The sequence below is a fragment of the Pteropus medius genome, unplaced genomic scaffold (genome assembly GCF_902729225.1).
Source record: "Pteropus medius unplaced genomic scaffold, Ma_sr-lr_union100, whole genome shotgun sequence".
Classification (NCBI taxonomy): domain Eukaryota; kingdom Metazoa; phylum Chordata; class Mammalia; order Chiroptera; family Pteropodidae; genus Pteropus; species Pteropus medius.
This window is the reverse complement of record NW_024349225.1, coordinates 4,004,675-4,027,744: the sequence shown is the minus strand read 5'-3', so window position 1 is coordinate 4,027,744 and position 23,070 is coordinate 4,004,675. Positions and strand designations below refer to the sequence as shown.

At 35.4% G+C, this 23,070-nt stretch overlaps 1 protein-coding gene and 1 pseudogene across 3 annotated transcripts in view; both read left to right on the top strand.

Moving 5' to 3' along the window:
• HMCN1 (hemicentin 1) overlaps nt 1-23,070 on the top strand; it is a 460,798-nt gene that overhangs the window by 297,928 nt on the left and 139,800 nt on the right. For all 3 annotated transcript variants that reach the window (XM_039881236.1, XM_039881237.1, XM_039881235.1), the window contains exons 29-36: nt 786-912; nt 3,399-3,553; nt 7,638-7,916; nt 8,431-8,712; nt 9,415-9,523; nt 10,481-10,650; nt 11,832-11,986; nt 15,277-15,400. In XM_039881236.1, coding sequence (XP_039737170.1) covers nt 786-912; nt 3,399-3,553; nt 7,638-7,916; nt 8,431-8,712; nt 9,415-9,523; nt 10,481-10,650; nt 11,832-11,986; nt 15,277-15,400 — 1,401 coding nt within the window. The remainder of the gene's footprint in view (nt 1-785; nt 913-3,398; nt 3,554-7,637; nt 7,917-8,430; nt 8,713-9,414; nt 9,524-10,480; nt 10,651-11,831; nt 11,987-15,276; nt 15,401-23,070) is intronic.
• LOC120617846 (uncharacterized) lies at nt 15,465-15,583 on the top strand (annotated as a pseudogene).

Below are 23,070 nucleotides of genomic sequence, written 5' to 3'. Positions count from 1 at the left end.
TCTATTTTAAATTTTTTACTCTATTCCATTACCACTATGAAAGTATCATTTATCAATGTAATAGATCAATGAAATAGCTTCCTAACTGCTCCGCTTCATCCACTCTTTGCCACTGGAATTTACTCTTCATTCAGCAGCCACCTGTGGTCTTAAAACACATCTGATCACACCCTTCCCCTACTGAAACCTTCTAGTGACTGGTCATTGCTCTGAAAATGAAGACCAAACACCTTAACATGATATGGAGAGAGGATTAGAAGGTCAGGAAAGTGTATAGGAGCTCGATATATGCTTGATAATTCTGAGAATAAAAACTAGCATAGTCAAAATTGTATCTCATATCCAATTTTAGCATAAGAACCCTTTAAAAGAGACAAGAATAATAGATTTCAAATAGCACTATGGTGTAATATGTGGAATTTGAACATTATAAGGTTGACATTAATTATGTCATTATCTAAAATATATAGCAGTAGTAAATTGTATTATATAAGCTTCACTGCTCACTTATATTCTAAACTTATTTTGTACATGGGTTTAGTACTCCTCAATATGAACAAAATGAGTTTTATAATACCCTAATTCTTCCACATAATTGTCCAACTATCAAGGCTTTCATGAATGTGTTCCATATTTGGTTTTTGGTACATAAAGGGATTACTGTGTGATACTTTGAACAATAAGATCTTGTTGAAATACAATAGAAATTATTGATAATCTACTCTCCTTCCCCCTACTCTTTTTGCTAAGTCATGGATTTTCATGATAAAATGTCTTTGTTCAAGTCCCACCCACCATAATAGGTGCTAACTCCCCAAATGAAGTCTCAGTTGTCCTCAACCATGATACAACCCTTGAATGCCAGGTCAAAGGCACTCCCTTCCCAGTTATTGGCTGGTTCAAAGATGGCAAGTGAGTATCTTTTCTGTGTTTGTTACAAGGGTCCAATTGATAGGAAATAGATGTATAAATTAATACATGTGGATTTTCTCCCTCTTAATTATTTTACTACCCAGAGTATTATTAAATGAACATGAAGGAAGAACAATATTGTTCAAAAAATGGTCTCAAAGTCTTATAATACTTCTTCATTCTTATGAATTACAAGGCTCTTTATAATTGCTTGTAATTTGTTTTAGAAACATAGAAGAATTCGAATTCATTATAAACCTAAATAATCTGTCCACAGGCTAAGAATAAAAAATGCAGGATGCCAGGACAGAGATAATTTTGGCTTAACATACAGTTGTTTTAATTATTAAAAGTAAAATGTGTTTATGACAGCAAGGTGAATACTTAAGCTAGTTCCATATGTGAGCAAAAAGGAACAAATACAGAACAGCAATTAGATGTTTTCCATACTTCAAGTTCAAGGACTGCTGAGCTTTGCCCACACTGATATTTCTTGTGAAAGCTTATTTCTCGCAGCATGGCCGCAGTTCGTGTATTATTATGGTTTCTGAGAGCAGCTATATAAAGACCTAAGGAGCAAAAAGTAAAGATTTGCAGTATGTGAAATACAGGATTGTCTGTAAACTTTTAACAGATCAGTAGGAAAGACAAACAACAACAACATAGAAAAATGCATGCAGGGTAGGAACAGGCAAGTAAAAAATATACAGTTCAGCAATAAAATGTATTGAATGGTGCTCGCCCTCAATAATTTGCAGAATATAAATAAAAATAATACAGTGTTGTTTCTCATAGGTCAGATTGGCAGAAATAAAAAGGTTTGGAAATATCAAGTATTGGCTGGAGTGTGGGAAATGAGGATACAGTACTCTGCCAGGGACAGTACATTAGTGCTCTGAAGGGCAGTTTGTTGATACTTATTAAAATTTGAATGCTCATGTGCTGTAACGTAGCAATCACGCTTCAGTATTTAGGAGTGGGACGCAGTCGTGGGCAGGTTCGTGCAATAATAGTCCCTGCAACACTGTGATGAAGGAGAGCGCAAACTGCCTGAAGCCTGCCACTAGGAGAGTGGGTAGTTAACTTAGGCAACGTTATACTGTGAAACACTGTGCAGCAATTAAAAAGAGGAAGATCAAACTATTATGTGCCAAAAGTATCTCCATAACTTGAGTAAAAGGAAAAGTAGAACAATAACATAATATCAGTTATGTATAAAAACTTTAGATTCCTTTGGAATCATTTATGGGTGAAAATGTTTAGAAAAAATATGCAGAAGAATACCAGCCAAATTGATAATGGCGAGAAGTCTAGAGAGGAGACTCACATTAGGGGGAAGAAACCAAGGAGATATTTTCTTATTATGATGCTTACCTTTTTTTGTTAAAATTTTTATGTTACTTGTATTATTAATAATTGATAAAAGTTTCGAAGATACTTAAGTTTAAATAGCATTATCAAGTATACTTCAAGTACACTTCGTTTAAACAGTTAAAATGCATTAAGCTAAGATGCTTTATTTTCTAAGCTTTCGAGAACTTCATACGAAATGTCATACCAAGTAATAGTAAAAGATGCTAGAAAATCAAATGTGTTTTCATTTAAGCTTGTAGTCTGACTAGTGGCTTATTACTATAGCAGCGCATCTAATTATTTATCACGTGACTGAGTCACTACAACTTTTTAAAAACTAGCCATGGTCTTCTTAAAAGAAGGTCAATGGATTTTATGACTCTTGGGATATAATAGACTTTAATAACCATGATGTTTCAAGTATTAAGTAAAGCTACTGCCAATTATATAAAGTGAGTATTTTACAGTAGTCTGTAAATAACTCTGTATAGTAGAAAAAGACTTCCTTTACATCTATATAATTTGCTTTTGGCATAAATACCTTTCAGTATTTATGATTATAAAAGCATTTATTCTTATTACAATATGTTCTTTTTGGAAAAGTTGGCATGATCATTGCCTTTAGTTAATAATAACCATTCATTCTATTGTGAATACTTTTCCAGGTATTACAATGATATTGGTTTAAAAATAATACTGGTTGGCCTGAAGCTCCTATACTCTTGGTTTTTTCTTTTCTAAATAATGGTAAAAATTTTGGCTATGCAAACCAAAAACAGACAAACAAACAAAAAAACAAACAAAATAAAAACAGAAGAAAAGGAAGAAGGGATGAATGAATGAAGTAAATAATGACTCTGCCGGGTCTCTATTAATGTTCAACAAGTAAAGCTTGAAATGAAACTTTTCATCTCAAAGTGATAATATCTAACTTTCACTAGTAAAGTGGTTTAATAATATCATTCTTCTGAATAGAAGTATTAATCACATCATTGTAATATTTTTAGATTTATACTGAAAAATTCAACTTGGATTCATATTTTTAACCTCTTACGACTTCATGATTTTTGTTGTGATTAATAAGAAAGAAAACATAGAAAAGTAAAAATGGAATAAAATTTTGTATTTTCTAGGCCTTTATTTTTGGGAGATCCTAATATTGAACTTCTAGACAGAGGACAAGTTTTGCATTTAAAAAATGCACGGAGAAGTGACAAGGGACGCTACCAGTGTACTGTGGCCAATGCAGCTGGCAAACAAGCCAAGGATATAAAACTGACTGTTTATAGTAAGTGTGACTTTAAGCTTTTTATTTATCATTGATTCTTAGTATAAATTGAAAAAACAGAGTTTATTCTAATGTTAACTGCTCTTTTAATCATAGTGAATAATTGCAAATGCTACTTATTTTAGAAGAAAGCCTATCTTCATGTGTTTTAGGCTAGAATGTCACATCCAAATTTATCATTAAGCGTGGATTTCTTCAAGTGGTCACGTGGTTTTCGTATGATCTCACTTAAGAAGTCAGGTATTTCCTAAGTGGTTAGTATATACATAAATGTCTATATCCTTAAAGGAGTAAAAAAAAAAACAACAACTAAAAAGAGTAGAGATGCATGACATAGAATAAAGCTGATGATGTGCAAACAACTCAGTTGTTCTATTTTCATTCATTGTAGCATTTAGTAATATTTTAAAAGCCTATGTTTGTGCTCTATTTTCTCCCAGCTATGTCCCAACGAGAGACACACAGCCTTCATTTCACTAAAATTATCAATACCCCCTGCGGAAGGTAACTGTCAGAGTTATTTTACTTCTCAGGCACAGAACCACAAAGAAGGCACATGAACATTATGTTGTTGACACAATAGAAAGGTATAGAATTCAGTAGGTCAGTCATATTCGTTGTGGTTCTACTGCACTGTCTTCTGTGTTTCTGTGCAGTATGATACTCAGGAAAAAGTTAAGATACTTCACCTCTTTACAAGATCTTCCAAATCCAAAGCAGTCACCTAGTCACTATCACATTGCACCTGAAAGGCAGAGATGTACATTGTGCCTGAATTGAAACAGGAAGTGACGTTTATTCATTTGGCAGATTTAAGCAGTTGGTAGTTGGTATGTTGTTCTGCCATCAATTGCAGATGTTCTTTGAGTAATTTTTCTCAGTTTCACAAATACAAACTTTCAGAGTAGATCTTTTTCAGTATAAATGCTATTCCTTTGTAAAACATTCATAGAGGATAAGGAGTTGTTTGAACCTACATTCTTGCCTTCATGAATGTATTGTTTAAATACTTAGGCTAGCCAACTGATTTAGTCGATTTGAGCCAAAAGTTTGTTATACTGTTATAGATTAACACATAACATAAATGGTTTCGAAGTTAAACTTTAAAGTCTGAATAAAATTGTCTTTCTTCTGATTTTAAAATTAATTTTTATTAATTAATTATCTATAGCAGGACTTGGTAAACCTTTTTTTTTAAATAATGGGCAAAATAATAAATTTGCAGACCATAAGACAAAGTCAAGGATATTACGTAGGTACTTACATAATAAAACAGAAATAAATTCCTACCAGTCATTTATTGATGAAATTCTGGTTTTTGGTAATTTTTTTTGTAAAGCAAGTTTACTGATGAAAGAATGGAATTCTTTTTGGGGAGACAACACTTTACTTAATTGGAGTTCAGTGTTAATGATCCCTATCACCAAAATCAATTGCAAATGTTTATCTGTAATACTGATCTGCAGTGAGATTTTATATAGTTCATCTTTGAAAATGTCTTTTCACAGAGATAAGTACTGTCAAATGCTGATATCAGTTTACAAATAATATGATTTTAATTGACCATATTTATTGCTTAGAAGGCATTTATAGAATTCTGTTATGTTCTCTTGATATTTGACTTTAAATATGCCATTTTACTGCTAATTAATCAATTTCAACTCAAGGTTAGATGGTAGGTCCTCACTTTCAGAGAGTAACGGACTTCGAATATGTAAATTTCTTTTGCCTTTTCATCAAGTTTTGACAAACATTGCTGGAACTGAAATTTGAGCAAAGAAAATATATCCACTGCAAATTTGTATGGGAATCGAGATCTCAGTTTTGTTTGACAGCGTGGGAAATGTACAAATAAGAAGAATGACTACCACAGTATAAGTTTTGCGTTTAAGTGCCATTTTTGTCTGGAATTTTAGGCTGAATTCACCAGAAAGAATATCAAGTTTACAGCAAAACCAATTTCCAGAATTATTCAGTATTCAGTAATAGTGTTTTTTGAGGACAGCTTTCATTTAGAAAAATTTCAGTATGTTCTGAGCTCAAAAAACTAAAATACAACTTTACCACCATTAAGGAATTGAATTACTGTGGGATGAGTCGTTATATTCAGCTTCCACTTATGACAAAAATTATTGGAACTGATGACGTATAGGTCCATAAGAGCAAATAAAATTGCCATGGACACAACTGGTTCAATAACATGGATATTCAACACTAAGTGCTTCTAATGAACAATATAAGGAATAAAAGTAGACTTTTAAAACCCTATGTTTTAATAAGCTTATAAATTTGTTTAAGTCTTTTCCTGCCCCCCACACATATATATATATTTTTAATTCCACACATATTTTTTACCATCATCAGTTGTAACACATCTTAGCAGATTACACTTCGGGTTGTAATGGATTAGTGTTTTTTTCAACTTCTTCGAAAATATTTTTGTTTGCAGTTGTTTCATGAACACTATTTTGAGAGGCTAATTCTTCAGTTTTTTCAAACGTGGCATTGACTCCTCAAATAAACAAAAAATAGCTAAGCACGAATAGTAACGTCTGTCTTTTTTCTCAAGAGCCAAGTGTAGTAGACCTTACCTTAACTTATGAATGAGAAAAAATTGTGTATGTGAATGTATGTCACTATAAACTAGCTCTAAGAATGATTATCAGAAAATTAACATTCTACACAGCACCCAGATCCTGTTTTCTAATATCCTACTCCATTAAAAGGCACCAGGGCTCCTTGGAAAAATGGTTAATCTAGGGCTGGAGCCAGGAATATGCAAGATGAGCCTGGAGCATGGAGTAGGATCAGAAAGTTAGAAAGTATGAACATAACAAAATGAGATGGGTATGTCAAAAGGACATAGGAGCCAACTGAAATAACTTCTGTTGGCCAAAACTAGAACAATTTGAACAAACAAAATAAATAATATAGTATTAGATGATAACCCAAAGTATAAAATAAGTTTCCATCAGTCCATATTGATATAAAAAAATTATTGAATAAATAAATTGGAGAGCAGAGACGAGCCTTTCAAATGGAATAATTCCAAATAAATTACATAGGTATTTCCCTCTCAAGGAAGGTAGAACATATACACAGGCTAGGAAGAGTGGTTCTTTTCAAAAGAAAGATGGGAAAGAGAGCAACTCTACAGTGGAAAAGCCTGGCAAAAACTACCTCGACCTGATTGTCAAGGTCAACATCCTCAGTGATAAGTAATATTGATAGTATGTACCCCTGAGACGACGTGATGAGAATAACACTTTACCTCTGTGATCTTCCTCCCAAAACCCAGAACCCCAGTCCAGTCATAAGAAAAACATTCCACAGAACATCCTATTCTAAAATAAAGTGGTGATAAAGTAATCTGAAGGCATTAAATTCAGGCACATGCCATTTGATTTCTTTTAAATTGTGGCAATTATCACACGATCCTGGAATGACCACATTCAGAGTACGTAGCCGTTTTGAGCCACTTGAGTTGATTTTCCATCAGCAGAGCCCTCGTGTGCTGTGAGAGGTCAGCATGTGATTGCTGAATTATGGAAGATACACATGTAGCCAATTAGATGAGTAAAGCTGAGTGAATGAGGTCTTGGCAGTTCTAAAAAAAAAAAAAATGTAAGAAGCAAAAGTTAAAGATTCCACAGCTACTACCAGTAGCTAGTTCTGAAAGCAGTTGGACCGCTAGTATTTCTTGGGCAGAAGGCATGAAGTTGTATCACATCTGACATTTTTGCTCCCTCGGCCTGATTTCAAACATGTTATATCTACTTTAAGTGGGGTTTTATTTTGTTTTGTTTGTTCGTTAAACACAGCATTCTTAGTACTATATTATGACCTATTGGACTTAGATGAACCCCTGAAACTAAAGCTGTGACTGCTTTTACTGACATCTGGAACCCAAAAGGGGGGTGACAAAGATGGACAAAATAGGAAATTAATTTTCAGTAGATAAATCACAGACTTCCTAATTAACTTTATAGTTACTTTAATCGCATTATGTTAATGTCTATAGCATCTAAGATTTTGATGCAGATGCTGAAGCTCAGACTTGTTTCTGCTCTGAAATCCTTTGTAGTTCCACCGAGTATTAAAGGAGGGAATGTCACCACAGAAATATCAGCACTGATCAACAGCATCATTAAACTGGAGTGTGAAACACGGGGACTTCCAGTGCCTGCTATTACTTGGTATAAGGACAGCCAGCCAATCATATCCAGCTCACAAGCACTTTATATTGATAAAGGACAATTTCTTCAGATCCCTCGAGCACAGGTCTCTGATTCGGCAACATATACATGCCATGTAACCAACGTTGTTGGAAGCGCTGAAAAATCGTTCCATGTAGACGTCTACGGTAAGGAAAACATACATGCTTTAACTATGTACCTTTCTGTCTCTGCTTTCTGATATGCCAGTTCATTCACGAATGAAGTCCTGGTGGGTTTGCTTCTTTTCAGTGCATGGGTAGGAATGGGAAGAATTTGTCCCATGATTTGAAAAAAATATTTTAAAAAGCTGCGGTTAACGAGAAGTGGTCCATTCATTTGGCCAACCATTTGCCCATGGCACTTGGAGCAGCCACACCCTTTGGTTGTTATGGAGAAAGTAAAGTAGTTGTCAGGATAAGATCATTCTCTACTATTTCCCCTTTGGAAGCCAGACACGATATAATTGAGTACCCCACGATATTTAAAATAGTTGCAGATCAGCTGAGTCAAGGAATTCTTTCTTTAGCAGCCTAGAGGAAGATGGACACATGAAGATAGTTCCTATGGTCAAACTATGTGAGGAAAAAACAACGACAACAAAAAACCTTTATTTCATTAGGTTTCAAAGAATTGCCTGAAATATTACTTTTTTCTACCTAGTTCCTCCAATGATTGAAGGTGACTTGGCTGTACCTCTGAATAAACAAGTGGTTGTCACTCATTCACTGATGCTGGAGTGTAAAGCTGCCGGCAACCCGCCTCCAGTTCTCACCTGGTTAAAAGACGGTGTACCTGTGAAAGCCAGTGATAATATCCGCATAGAAGTTGGTGGGAAGAAACTGGAAATTATGAGTGCCCTGGAAGTCGATCGGGGACAGTATGTATGTGTGGCTACCAGTGTGGCGGGAGAAAAAGAAATCAGATACGAAGTTGATGTCTTAGGTAAATAAGGAAACGCCAACTGGATTCTCAGATTCATTGCCAAACCTGACTAGTTTATTAAATGCTTTTTTTTGGTCATGCAATAATAACACAATCTTAGAGAAAGTTTAGTTATCTGTTCAACTCCAGACTGCACATTACCAAATGGTAGATTTCTCACCAGAGGCCCAAGATCTAAAAACGCAGGTACATCTTCCACCGATTTGGACAGGTATACTTTGTATCTGTAAGTGCACAGGTGCATTTTACAGCTGGTTGCAGTGCGTGAGAACGTGCTCTTCTGTCACAAACACTGTCTGGACGATAGGAAGCTTAGTGTCTGGGCCTTGGGAGGTCACCTTGCAACTGTGAGTCTCTGCTTCCTTATAAGTAAACGATTTTTGACTAGAGGTCTGATTTTTGAAGTTCTCTTATTCATATGAAAATACACAACATATAACATAAATCAACTATATTCAGATGGCATCAGCAGCACCATAACGCTAGATTAATTGAGAAAAATCCACAGTATGTCAAAAGTATATTCATCTATCCTGGCAATTGTGTATTGTAAATGTATTTTACATTTCAAATCCCCTTCATGTACCAAATTGCTACAATACTTAACCAATGTTCTAAACTGCAACTTAGTATTGCTTAAAGGGATGGTGCTTTTTTCCCTGTATATATTTCATTGCATGTTATATCTCTGTTGTTTTCTAGTGCCGCCAGCTATAGAAGGAGGAGATGAAACATCTTATTTCATAGTGATGGTTAATAACCTACTGGAGCTAGATTGTCAAGTGACAGGCTCTCCCCCACCAACTATCATGTAAGGGTTTTGGTATGTCTTCTAAATACCTACCACTTCTTTATTTGAGTGTTTTAGAGCTATCCTGAAAGAGATTCCATGTCACTAAAGAGTCGTATAAAATTATATTCTTTATATTCCTCTTTTAAAAGACACATTCTGTATACAAGGCAACTTTTACTTTATACTCACAGGGTCCTTAAATCTGCTCAATTAGAGGGATTCTATTTATGCTCTTAGAAATTACATTTTAAGTTCATAGAGACATACTACTAGGCAGTTTATCTGTTAGATCTTCCTGAGGCACTGAAATATTAAGTGAATGACTAAAAAGAAAGAAATGTAACAGACACATTGGGAAAATAGAGTTAACACACATATTTTTACCAATTCTTTTTTCTCATTCTTTCATTCACAAAGCATCTCTTGACTACTTATCTTTCATTTCCAAAGTGCAATGGGATATGCAAAGGGAATAAACTGTGTTCACATGTGATTATAAAACTGTATGGAAAGTGACAACTCATACGAAATGAAAAAAATATAATATTATGTAATTTCAGGATTTTATTTTATAAATATTTTAGGATTGCATTCATTTTGCTAGTTAATATTTAAACATTTGAAATAAATAATATTTAGGAGCATTTGCCCTAAATCGATAGAAGAATGAAGAACTCAACACATAGTTACTGGGTTCCAGCAACATGCCAACTTCTGCATTAGGCCAAGTTTTCTTTTTTTCTTTTCCCCATTTATAGTTTATTTAATGAAGTAAGTAAATAGGAAATTAAACAAATAACACAATTGAGAATGTATATCTTTACATATGTATATAAAAATCTAACATAAATCTAGTTTCTCTAAGATACATACATATATATATATATATATATATGTACACACATATACATACATATGAATTTAGTTACGTATTTAAAATACATATTGAGACTTCTTTTTGCCTTTCTTCTGCAGGTGGCTGAAGGATGGCCAGCTAATTGACGAAAGGGATGGATTCAAGATTTTACTAAATGGACGCAAACTGATTATTGCTCAGGCTCAAGTGTCAGATACAGGCCTTTATCAGTGTGTGGCAACGAACACCGCTGGAGACCACAAGAAAGGATTCGAAGTGACTGTTCATGGTATGCTGAGGAAGGGGTAACAGCATTACATTTGAAATTAACTTACGCATTGTTTCGTTACGAAATTCGGCTTGCAGCTCTGGCTAAATCTTGAGTTGTGGAAAGTAATGTAAAGAATGTGAATGTGAGTTGAATAATGGTAGATTTTACGTCACTGTACTAACACAGAGACTTTCCCTAGAGATATCACATGAGTGAATACAGACAGAACTTAAAGGTTAGCAAGCGTGTTCTGCGTAGAAAGTTGGGGTCTGAGGAGTGAGACCAAATAGAGTAAAGGAGGCAGGCAGCCAACTCCGAGCAGAAGGGTTGGTGAGGTCAACATCGAAGGATTTAGCCAAAACCCGAGGGAGTGCGACTAAAGGCGTTTCCAGGAATGGAGGCCGAGGATGTTACGTGAGACCCAGGGCATGCACGTGCATTCGTAAAACCGACACAGTGGTGTTAGCACCACTAATCTAGTGACAGAAGCAAATTTCCACCAGGTTATTATGTGTCTCACTTGCCGGCGGACCTTGGGGAAGGAGGGACTGGAACGAGAAACTGGAGAGCCGCTGGGGAGTCACAGCCTAAGAACTTCATCAACTTCGTTTTCCCTTCTGTCTGTGCAGGATGTTTTTTTGTTGTTGTTGTTGTTTTGAGGTTTTGTTTTGTTTTGTTTTATCCCCCCTGCTTTTTCAATTCTGTGATGGAATATAGCTTTCCTGTGCCTCAGTCTCCATTCTAATTCCTGAGAGAGAGAGAATCCAGCGGGGAAATTAAGTTACCATCCTGGGTTCCATCAGCCTCGCTGGGGCTAGAGTCATACACTGTAAATATGGGTGCTGGAAACTCACTCTGATCTAATGAGGAAGGGAGGGTCAAAATAAATCAGGAAAACATAAAAGGTGTAAGCCGAACATACCCGTGGATTGCTATAAATACATTTCACTTATTCTTTGGAGAATTAGAGATCCATAGTTAAGAAATAAATAATCACTGAAAATGTAAATGAAATGCATGGGATGAAATTCTTTCTTTTTTTTTTTTTCAAAATAGGGATTTTCCCTTTTAAAAAAATTTGTTTCAGGTATTTGCATACAGATTTTAAGTTTGACCCCACTAATGAATGGTTTCTGTTCCCTCCCTTCCTCCCTCCCTCGCTTCCTTCCACCCTTCTTTCCTTGCTCTCTTAAATCTAGTTCCTCCAACAATCAAGTCCTCAGGCCTTTCTGAGAGAGCTGTAGTGAAATACAAGCCTGTCACCTTACAGTGCGTAGCCAATGGCACTCCAAATCCATCCATTACATGGTTAAAAGACGGCCAGCCAGTGAACGCTGCCCAAGGAAACCTCGAAGTAAGTATAAATATTGCTGAGCCCCAAATGAGAAAGCTCCACAGATCCTCCTGGAGTTAGCACTTTCTTCTTTCTTAATTATAGATTTTTCTGGACAGATTTTGCAGAAAATTTTTTAAAACAAGATGCGTTTTCTTTAGAGTTTTTTTAGAATTTAACTTAATATTTTGATTTGAAGAATGGAATTAATTAAAGACTAGTAACCTTAACAAGTATATCAATTTTAATATGTTGGTTGGTATTTTTATTATTTTGCTTTGTACCTGTTTTATCTATTGAAAAATGATGTTTCATGGATGAACAGTGTTCATAAATACTAAGTTCTCAGAGTATCCTCAATTTGTTCACAATAGATTGAGATTAGGGTAAAGTCACATCAACATTAACCTAACTGAAATAAGTTTTGAAAAACATATTTTAACTAGTTTATAAGCTTCAAGATGGCCAACACTCAATTCCTGTGAATAAATTCGCTCTGTATCCTTCACACTGACTATAGTTCCTGGCATATACCTATACCTCCGTACATATTTGTTGAATTGATAGGTAGACAGACAGACAGAGAGACAGATTTCAAACCTAGATAATCTAAATGCTGCATTTAAAAGTCCAGATTAATAGATACAGCTGCTAGAATCAAGTTGATTGACTGACGTGGGCTTGAACTTTGCTTGTGGTAAGTTTTCAGTAATGAGGGCTGTGCTGAGTTCTCTTCCTAGTACAAATGGTGGCTATCTACTCCTTTATTGCTTTTATTCCAAATCCAATGGATCTAATCTTTGGCTAAGTATGAAAGTTTAAGCATGTAGACTTCAAACGTAGTGCAAGCAAACAGTTATTTACCTGGATAATAGGCATTATCACATAATCGTACAAAAGTATAATTGCAAATCATAATGAGTAATTTTAAGAGAAAATATGAAGAGATGTGAAAACCGATAATGAGGAAAGCCTTTAAGCATGAGAGTAATTTATGGAGAGAGCCTGAAGAATATGTAGGAGTAAATGGATGAATTAATGGAAGAGAACTGAGTAGAGTATTTCAGAGAAGATGTGCATGCGCAAACAAAGTAAAGGAAATGACAGCTCTCGAAGACCTAAAAGCAGGCCAATGGAGTAAGGAACGGAGAGCAAGGACGAGGGTATTAGGGGAGACCAGAGAGCGGGTAAGAGACATTTAAGTAATATTAATGATTTTATTTTTACTACAAAGCAATGGGAGATCTTTAAAAGATTTTAAGAGAGGAGAGAGCTGATCAGATTTGTGCTTTATGTGGTACCCAGGACTCTTTTGAAGAACGGATTGAAAGATCAAGAGTCAACATTTGGAAATTAATTAGGGCTTATTTGTCTAGGTGAAAAAGATAGAAATTTGGCCTTACATGCTGGCCTTGGAGATGAGGATACATGGCTATATTTGAGAGTTATTTATTGGTTAAATCATTAGGGATCAGTGATCGATTGCTTGTGAAAGGTGAGAGAGAAGGAAGTATCAGGGAAAAGCTGAGGGGAAACTCACAGGAATCAGACCTCATAAATGCGTAGATTGCCATGTCACCCAGTGAGATAGGACACTGGAGGAGGACAAGTTTAAGGGGGGAAAATCTGTGATTTGTGTTTTAGACTTTTGGAGGTTGAGTTAATTTTGAAATAAACTAATGAAGATGTCAGGTAGACTTTTGACTATATGGTTTTGGAACTCAAAGGAGAGGTCTGCCTGGAGATATTGACATGTAGATGACATTTGAAACCACGGTCACAGTTGAGTTAATTCAGGGGAAGATTAAAGAGTAAGAAGAAATAGGACAGGGAACTGACCGAGTTCAGAGTCTTAAGAAATTACAGCATTGAAAGGCCATGTGCAGAAGTCAAGAAGTAAATATAAATGTGTGAACGTTTTGCTTGACATGTTTAATACAGTACGGCTGGAGAATAATGGGAGTTTACACAGGAGTATATGGAGAGAAGATCATTTGGGTTCAGAATGTGGTAAGCCTGGAGAGCTACGCTGAGTTAGGATTTCATTCTGGGCAAAGTGGAGAGCCATGAGGAGCTTTGATGGAGGACTGGTAAAAGGATCAAATTTGCATTATAGACAAACTATTCTGGCAACGGTATGCAAGATAGATTAACAGTTTGGGAGGCTGGAGACACTGGAATATGAATTAAGCTATTATAATCCCATAGTGGCTGTGAGAATGGAAAATAGCAGCTCTGAGAAACGGAATAGTATAATTAATAGGCGAGTCACAGTGGCCTCTGAAACCCAGACGAATGGGAAAATAGTGGCTACCATTAAACAAGATTGGAAACGTGCAATGAGAAGTAGGTTTAGAGATACAAGGAAACAGTCGCAAGCCTTGTTTTGGATATGTTAAATTTCATGTGCTAACCTGTCCATCAGATAGCTGGAACCACAAGTACTGAACTCAGGAGAGAAGCCGAGGCCAACGCTATAAATTTAGGAGTCTGCACAAGATTCTTCACTGAAGCCAAGGGTTTGGCTGAAAACTTTAAGAAAGTTAAGTTTCCTTTTTATGAGACAAGAGGAGAAAGCAGACTGTGTAATCTAAGAAAGTCAGAAGATGAGAACTGAGGGTTAATGCTGTGTCATCAACACCTAGAGAATAAAGTGATGCAGAGAGTATGTAGTCAACAATGCCAAATGTTGTAGATGAGATAGAGTGTGAGATTACTACATAGGCTGCTGGATATTGTGATTGGAAGTTACTGGTAGCCTCTGAATAATTGATTTCGAAAAATAATTGCCGAATTGCCAGCCCCAAAATGATGGAGGCCAGTTGCAGTGGGTTTAAGAGAGAAGAAAAAACAGGAAGAAATTTATCTGTATTTCCATTACTCATATTTTATAATTTTATTGTTTTTCTGGCCCCATGACCATTTAATCAAAAAAGATTGTTGTTTTAAAACTATTTATGAAGTGTTATATAAATGTGACCATGTTTTTTCAAATAGCTTAAATTTTCATCACATACCTAATAGTTCAGTGCTAAGGTCTTTTATTTGGTGGCGTTTTATGACTTTACCAGCAGGCTAGCCTGAGGTTATTTTGTGTTTTCCAATGAGTAAGATAAGCATTTCAATCAAATTAGTCTATTTTCTTGTGCACGATGAAGTGATCTGGCTCTCATCTATCAAGAGATAATTAAGATATCATCATAAAATATAAATAGATATTATAAATTTAAATGAGTTTGTCTATCTCAGCATTTGTTTTCGAACCCAAGTGTAAAGTACCAAATGCTGTCATGCTTTCTGCTCCCAATTAGATCCAGTCTTCTGGTCGAATTCTGCAAATCGCCAAAGCCCTGATGGAAGACGCTGGCAGATACACGTGCGTGGCTACCAATGCAGCTGGGGAAGCACAGCAGCACGTTCAACTGCATGTGCACGGTAATGCCATCTCCACATCTGAAAAGACTGGCTCTGCAGCCTTTTCATTTAACGCGGTGGGCTCATCTACGGCCATGCCGCCCTGACCAAGCCCGATCCCGTCTGATCTCGGAAGCTAAACAGGGTCGAGCCTGGTTAGTACTTGGATGGGAGACTACCTAGGAAGACCAGGTGCTGTAGGCATAAAAAATACAAAAAAAAAAAAAAAAAAAAAAAAAAAAAAAAAAGAAAAAGAAATAAAGGATTATAAGCTGACAAGGTCCTTGTAATCTGTGAGGTCAACCAAGGGTTGCCTCACCTAAAAAATAAATAAATAAATAACATGGTGGGCTCATTTTTTATTGAATTATAGTGTGAAAGAAACGAACGTTTTAGTCTGTATGAAAAAAACTTAGATCATTTTTTTTGTATTACTGTAATTATAATCGATCATATTAAGACCTTTAGTTTCAGGTTGTCAAATAAGATGTGCTAGAGCTCAAAAAACTACCTTGTGTTTTAAATTATTTAAATTCTGTTAACTGATAACTTTGTGCAGATAACTTTTGTTGAAAGACAAAAGTTGCAGGGTTGTTCCTTAGCATTATCTGTGATTTTATTGCCTGCTTCTAAGAGGGGTTTTATGAGTAGAAACTATCCTTGACTTAGGATCTTCTCTTGTGTGCTTTAATAATAAGTCTGGTGGCTGTGGAACACCTCATGAATATTAACAGCGTCACCATGAACTTGAAAGATTACTTGACCTTAATTATAAGACTTCAGATCTCTGGAGAGTCATCAGGAATGGCTAAGAAATGTAGGGTCAGACTTTCCTAATATAGTCAAGGATATTGGCAGAGAGCTTTTCAGAATTCCACATATATATCATTCATTTTCTCTGATTCACATGATTGCTTGTTCAACCATTCATTCATTCATTCATTCATTCGTATATTCACTCCACATTTCCTGAGCATTTTAACATTGGAGAATGCCCAGCACCTCACTTAATTCTCGGTATATAGAAGGCAGTCAGTAAATAGTTAACAAATACAAGAGTAAATAGTCAGTAAATGAAAAAATTTAAATTGAATATTGAATTCTTCTTTATCCACTTCTTTACATTTTTTTATTTAATCAACCAGTTAAAAGGTTCAGATCAGCAGTTCCCTAAATGTTTTCAATAAACCAATTTATTTTTTCCCCAGTTTCCTGAATATGAACACCTAACTTATGGACGTCGTACACACAAACCATGTTCCTTAAGGATGACCTTTATTTTTTTACTAACTTAAAGACCAGTATCTGATTGTAGCCATCTTGGAATTGGCTCACCATGCTTGAGAGTTTGGGGACTGACCCTGCTCTCCTTTACATTGCCTTGAATTTACCTTGTTCCTCCCAAGGCCTAACATCTCTCCCTAGTGGTCTCTGGCGGCTGTCTCCAGCACAGACTCAGACTTTACTTCTGTCTCAGAGTGTGCTGTGGGTGGGCTTGTTCTTTCCCCACTTTACTACCCCGAGTCTCCTTTTCTCCTCACAAGCTGTTTATCTTTTCCTTCCAACAATTCCAGTCCTTATCTGGTCTCCATTATTGGCTAAGAGAAAACAGTTACATGGGAAAGCTGGTTCTGTTGCAGCCACCTCACACACTGGAGTCAGGCCATCTTTGGTTTTAATTCTGTGCTAACCTTGGTAACCTTGAGCAAACCATTTTGAGCATCTGACTTGCAGAAGGCTTTTGAGGTTTAGAGGTGTTAGGTATAAAACTCCCACTTCTAGTCTCTCAAGTATCATCAAAAAGGACACTTTGTTCTCTAGACTGGCTTAAAATACTTAAATAGAGACTCTATAATGAAGAACAGAGTGTAAGTCTCCAGAACTAGGAAGAATTAGACCTTATTGCTTGGGGTACCCAAACTTCTGTGTTTATAAAATTGTACATGTTGCATGTTAAAAATACAGCTTCCTGGGCCCAGTCCCAGATCTTCTAAGACAGCATCTCTGATGCAAGTGGTCCGTGTGCCATTGCTTGGAGAAATATTGGCCCAGACTCTAAAGACTGGCCTAGAGACTTGCCTGTGTAATCAAGAATGACTGAAAAGCAGAGTCCATGGAAGAAATCAAGAATCCCATCAAATACAGAGCAACAACAGAAGAGAAGAAGCACAGTCAATACTTAGGAAAAACAAGTCTATAAACGTAGTATCTGATTATGGTAACAAAAAAGCATGTTAGCCAGAGAGGCATTTGGGGTACACCTATATGGAACATAATCAGAGAGATAGGGAGCAAGCTGGAAAACATGTGGGTTAATGTGAAAAGTAAGAGAAATGGAAGGTTAGTCATTGTAAGGATTTATTAAAAACTACCAAATCAGATGAGGAATGTAAAACAATCTTCTTGATATGAATCACAAATAGAATAGAAGTAAGATACAGTACTAGCTGAAAATGTTTCATCTAATACCATCTTGACTTGTCTGGATAATAGTTCATCAACCTGAATGTAGAATAAATGATAAAGTGAACTTTTAATTTAATACTTATTATGATCTATCTGGAGGAGGCAGTTGGCTAAGTGCATGTGACAGGAATTTGGACAGAAAGCTGGCACATCCTCTTGTCACTCATGATAGCAATGTTGTGTTGGATATAAATAGCTCCAAATTTGATTCTATCCTCTTCAATACTTGTATTAATAATTTTAGTGAGAATTGGAGATGTTTAAAAAAAAATAGGCGTTTCTAAGGAATTAGAAATCTCAGAGTGTAAAATGACAAGTTAATCTGATGTGAAAAACTACATAAGAATATGGTGGAAAAAGAGTAGTTTAAAGATACCACACATTGAAATACTTGATTCTTAATGGCTGTAGATATGATAATTCAGGTGTATAATAAAGATAATCAATCTTAGAAGTCAGTGATAGAAGCTTACATATGAAGAACGAGAGCGGAATTAGCACTGTCGAACTATTTCTGACTGCCTCCAAAGTATTATAGCTAATTCTGGTGCTATATATTAAAAAGAACATAGAAAAATCTATAGGGAAGCAGCTGTCATTTAAATGAGTTCATTTATTACTTTATTTAATGAATTCTGTAGTTGCCTTTTAAGTTAGAATTTGTTTTTATCCCAGCCTTTATCGAGGGGATTCAAGCAAATGAGCATTTATGATACTCGTCACCCAAAAGTGTTCAGTCCTAAGAAACTCAGCTTTCAATTTGTTTAATGTTTTCCTTTCTTATGAAAGAGATCATCAATGCTTTCCAAAAGGTGAAGTAAGGGTGCATGGTCTCCTGGACTAGAAGACCGAGTCATGATGATGAGAAAAGGAACATTCTCATGATCCCCTGGGTTTTCTGGGGGAGTTCTATCTTTTAGAGAAGACAGAGGCTCTCAGTAGGTGGTCCTTTTTGATCATCAAAGTTTTGTAATTCTGGAAGTTCTAATTCTCTAGACCAAACTATGAAATTATATCTAAACCTCAGATATTTGCCAACTGAGACAGATGTTTCCACAAACAAATGATTATTTGGGGTCTAATGGCTCAAGCATTCATTTCATCTGCACTTAATCATTTCCTGGGAAAATTCAACCACGGTGAAGCGCCCAGAAGTTCAAAGTTGTAGGTAAAAGCATGGGCTTTGAATTTGGGCTCCTGTGCTACCAGGTGATATCTGTAGAACAGTGAGTTTAGATGTTAACTATTTGAAAGTTCAGGTTCTGTAGAATGGGCAGGATAATGATAATGCCATAATTGGGAGGTTGTTGAGAGGATTAAATGAAAGACTACATACACATGAAAAGCTTGGTCTGGTGCCTGGTTCCTAGTCATCATCGGTAAATGGAAGCTCATGACTCTTTTGGCCAAAGACGTTTTTAGCTTCTGGTCCTTCTCACTGCACCAGCATTTTAACAAGTAGGGCTAAAGTCCTGTTGCCTTTACTTTTGGCCAAGACCCATCTGGGGTCTGTATTAGTTGTCTGGTGAAAACATTAGTAGAGTACCCCTTAATTTAATTTTATTATTTCAAAGTATTTGCTTGGCTAACATCTGCTGACACTCACTTAAAAAAAAAGGTTTCTCTATCGTTTCTGTGTTTCGCTTAATAGCTTACTTGTGGCCTAAAGGAGACTTGGGAATGTCGTAGAGAACTTTCTTTCTTAATGGATAACTTCAGTTCAGGACTCTACTATACTGTTTTCTCAGTACAGATGAATTTATTACTCACTATATCATTTGGGTAGTTAGGGAGGATTAGCTCACCCATATCACTTTTAGTTATGTATTAATTCACATGTAACCAACATTTGAAAAAGTCAATTCAGGCCTTTGAATGATTAAAGAAATACGCAGAATCTAGCCTATGATGTGTCCAGAAGACGGTATTGTGGTTTTGGCATGATTTGCTCATGTAGCTTTTGGAAGAAGGAAAATAGAGAGAAAAGACCAACAAGCTGAATGGAATTCAACCTCCTGCTTGGAGTATGCAGACATCTTCTCATTGTTAACATAACACGTTGTTACCTTACTAATGCTTCTGTCTAGAAACTTCTTTGCCTAAATTCAAAATTGCAAGACTATCCCTTTAAATGCTAGAAGGGGAATAATTGAATTTATATTTGTATTTACTTTTTACCTAAAGATGTCCCAGCACCGTTTGTTGCAAAGGCTATTTTTTTTTCCCACTGAATGGACTTGGCACACTTGTTGAAAATTATTTGACTTTAAAGGTAGGGGTTTATTTCTATAATCTCAGTTCTATTCCATTGTCTATCCTATGCCTGTACCACACTGTCTTTTTATTCCTTTTTCCTCAGATTTATTGAGATATAATTCACAAATAAAATTATACATAAAGTGTGATGATTTGATAGTCACCATGCTGTACATTAGGTCCCCAGAGTTTATTCATCTTAAAAATGAAATCTTGTACCGTTTGACCAGCATCTCCCCATGTCCCTACTCACCAGGCCACCATTCTACTCTCTATTTCTATGAGTTTAACTCTTCCACGTTTAAGTGAGATCATATGGTGTTTGTCTTTCTCTATCTGGCTTATTTCATTTAGCGTAATGTCTTATAGGTTCATCCATATTGTTTCAAGTGGCAGAATTTCCTTCTTCTCGTGATTGAATTATATCCCTGTGTGTGTGTGTGTGTGTGTGTGCATATGTGCATGTGTGTGTATGTGTGTATCACATCTATTTTATCCATTCATCTGTCGGTGGACACTCAGCTTATTTCCATATCTTGGCTATCGTGAATAATGCTTCAATGAACATGGGAGTGCAGCGATCTCTTTGAGATATTGATTTCATTTCCTTCTGATATATCCCCAGAATTGGGATTGCTGGATCATATGGTAGTTCAGTTTTTAATTTTTTGAGGAAACTCCATACTGTTTTCCATAGTGTCTGCACCAACTTGCATTCCATAACAGTGTACAAGGGTTCCTTTTTCCCCACAATCTCTCCAACACTCGTTATCACTTTTATTTTTTTTATAATTACCATCCTAACAGGTGTTAGGTGTTATCTCATTGTGGTTTTGATTTGTGTCTCCCTGACAATAAGTGGTGTTGAGCACATTTTCATGTTACCCTTGGCCATTTGTATGTCTTCTTTAGAAAAATGTCTATTCATTTCACATCCTTTGCCCATTACTTAATTAGATTATTATTGTTATTGATTTGCCATTGAGTTGTATAAGTTTCTTATATATTTTGAGTATTAACCCCTTATCAGATGTATAGTTTGCAAGTATTTTCTCCCATGTCATAGGTCGCCTTTTCATTTGGCCGATGGTTTCTTTGCTGTGCAGAAGCTTTTTACTTCAATGTAGTCCTACTTGTTAATTTTGCTTTTCTTATTTGTGCTTTTGGTGTCATATCCAAGAAATCATTGCCAAGGCCAATGTCCTTATGTTTTGTCCCTACGTTTTCTTTCAGGTCTTCCATTTAAGTCTTTAATCTATTTCAAGTTAATTTTTCAGTGCAATACTGTCTTGATTAAATCAATTGATTTTCACATGTTAAGCCAACCCTGCCTTCTTGGGATAAGCCCTTCATAGTTATGGTGCATAATCTGTTTTATATGTTGCTGGATTCACCTTACCAGTATTTTATGGATTATTTTTGTGTTTGTCTTCATAAGGCATTTTGGTCTGTAGTGTCTTTTTATTGGCTGTCTCTGTCTGTTTTTGTTATGGAAAACTGGCCTCTTAGAATGATTTGAGAAATGTTCCCTCTCTGCTATATTTTGAAAGAGTTCGTGAAGGGTTTATGTTAATTATTCTTAAATGTTTGGTAGAATTCACCAGTAGAGTCATGTGCGCCTGGCATTTTCTTTGTGGGAAGTTTTTGATTACTAATCCAGAGTTCTGAAAATGTTGTTTTTGACACTATTCCAGTGCTCTTGGTTTTATTTATTTATTTTTTTTAATGGTGGAGTGGATTTTTGGAGCTCTTACTCTGCCGTTCTTGCTGACATCTAATCTTTTTTTCTTTAAGTTCTCTAATGGACTGAAAAATAACCAACCTCCTCCAAAGCCCTTTTATTTCTTATTCCTACCATATTGTTTTATTGCAGCTTCATAGTCTGTCAAAGCCTTCAATGATCACTTCAGTCCAGAAGGCTTTAAGTGAATATTTAAATAACTGTTTTGAAAGAATGTGCCATAGAATAATTATTTTTCCTTTCCAGTTGAAAATGTCAGAGAGCCATGCATGTTTAAAGGTCTTTTGCCCTTAATATACCATATCGTAAATCAGAATTCAGTGCAGAACACAGAAACATTCCAGGCATTTTAAAAAAAAAAAAAAAAAAAAAAAGGGTTAATACATTGAATTAGATGAATGGAAAGGAGCTATTGGTGCGAAAAAGAGTTGGTTCTACGTTTTGACTCTAGGAGTAACTTCCAGAAAAACAGAGACGTGACCCACAAAGGCATCTACTTCTGAGGACAGACTTTATTTTAAACTTGTCAAAAACCAGCTTTGAATTTTATTGCCTTTTTTGTTGTTTTTGCTTTTAGTTTTATTTGGTACTAACTTCTGCTTTTATTTTTATTATTTATTCTTGACTTCTTTTGTTTTATTTAATTGGTCTTTTTCTAGAATCTGAGTTGAATGCTTAGAAAATTTATTTTTATTATTTCTTAGTTTTTAATATATTAATAAAGACTTAGTTTTCAATATATTAATAAAATTTTCTTTGAGTATTTACTGCTTGGTGATGTTCTGTAGGTTTTAATTTTAATGTATCTCATTATAATTTATTTTTTTAATCTTATACTTTTATCTTGATTTTTTTCTTTAATAAGGTTTTTCTCCATGTAGAAAGCTTTATATTTTTCTTATTGATTTCTAGGCATTTTTACTATAGTTTTATTAAATTGTGGTATAAATGCTTTATTAACATTTTGTGGCCTAATATATAGTCTCTTTTGAAAATATTCAAAATAAAATTTGAAAAGAATATCTATTCTTTGTTAATTATAAATACACATGCATACACATATACACACAGAATGTCAATGGTTTATTTTATTTTTCAAGTCCTTTATAACTTTATTTTTGTTTTGCTACATAGTCAATTTCTGAGAAAGGTATACTAAAATATGATACTTTTAGATTTTGCTTTTTATTAGTTTATGCTTTATTATTTGATGCATAAAGCATTGTCA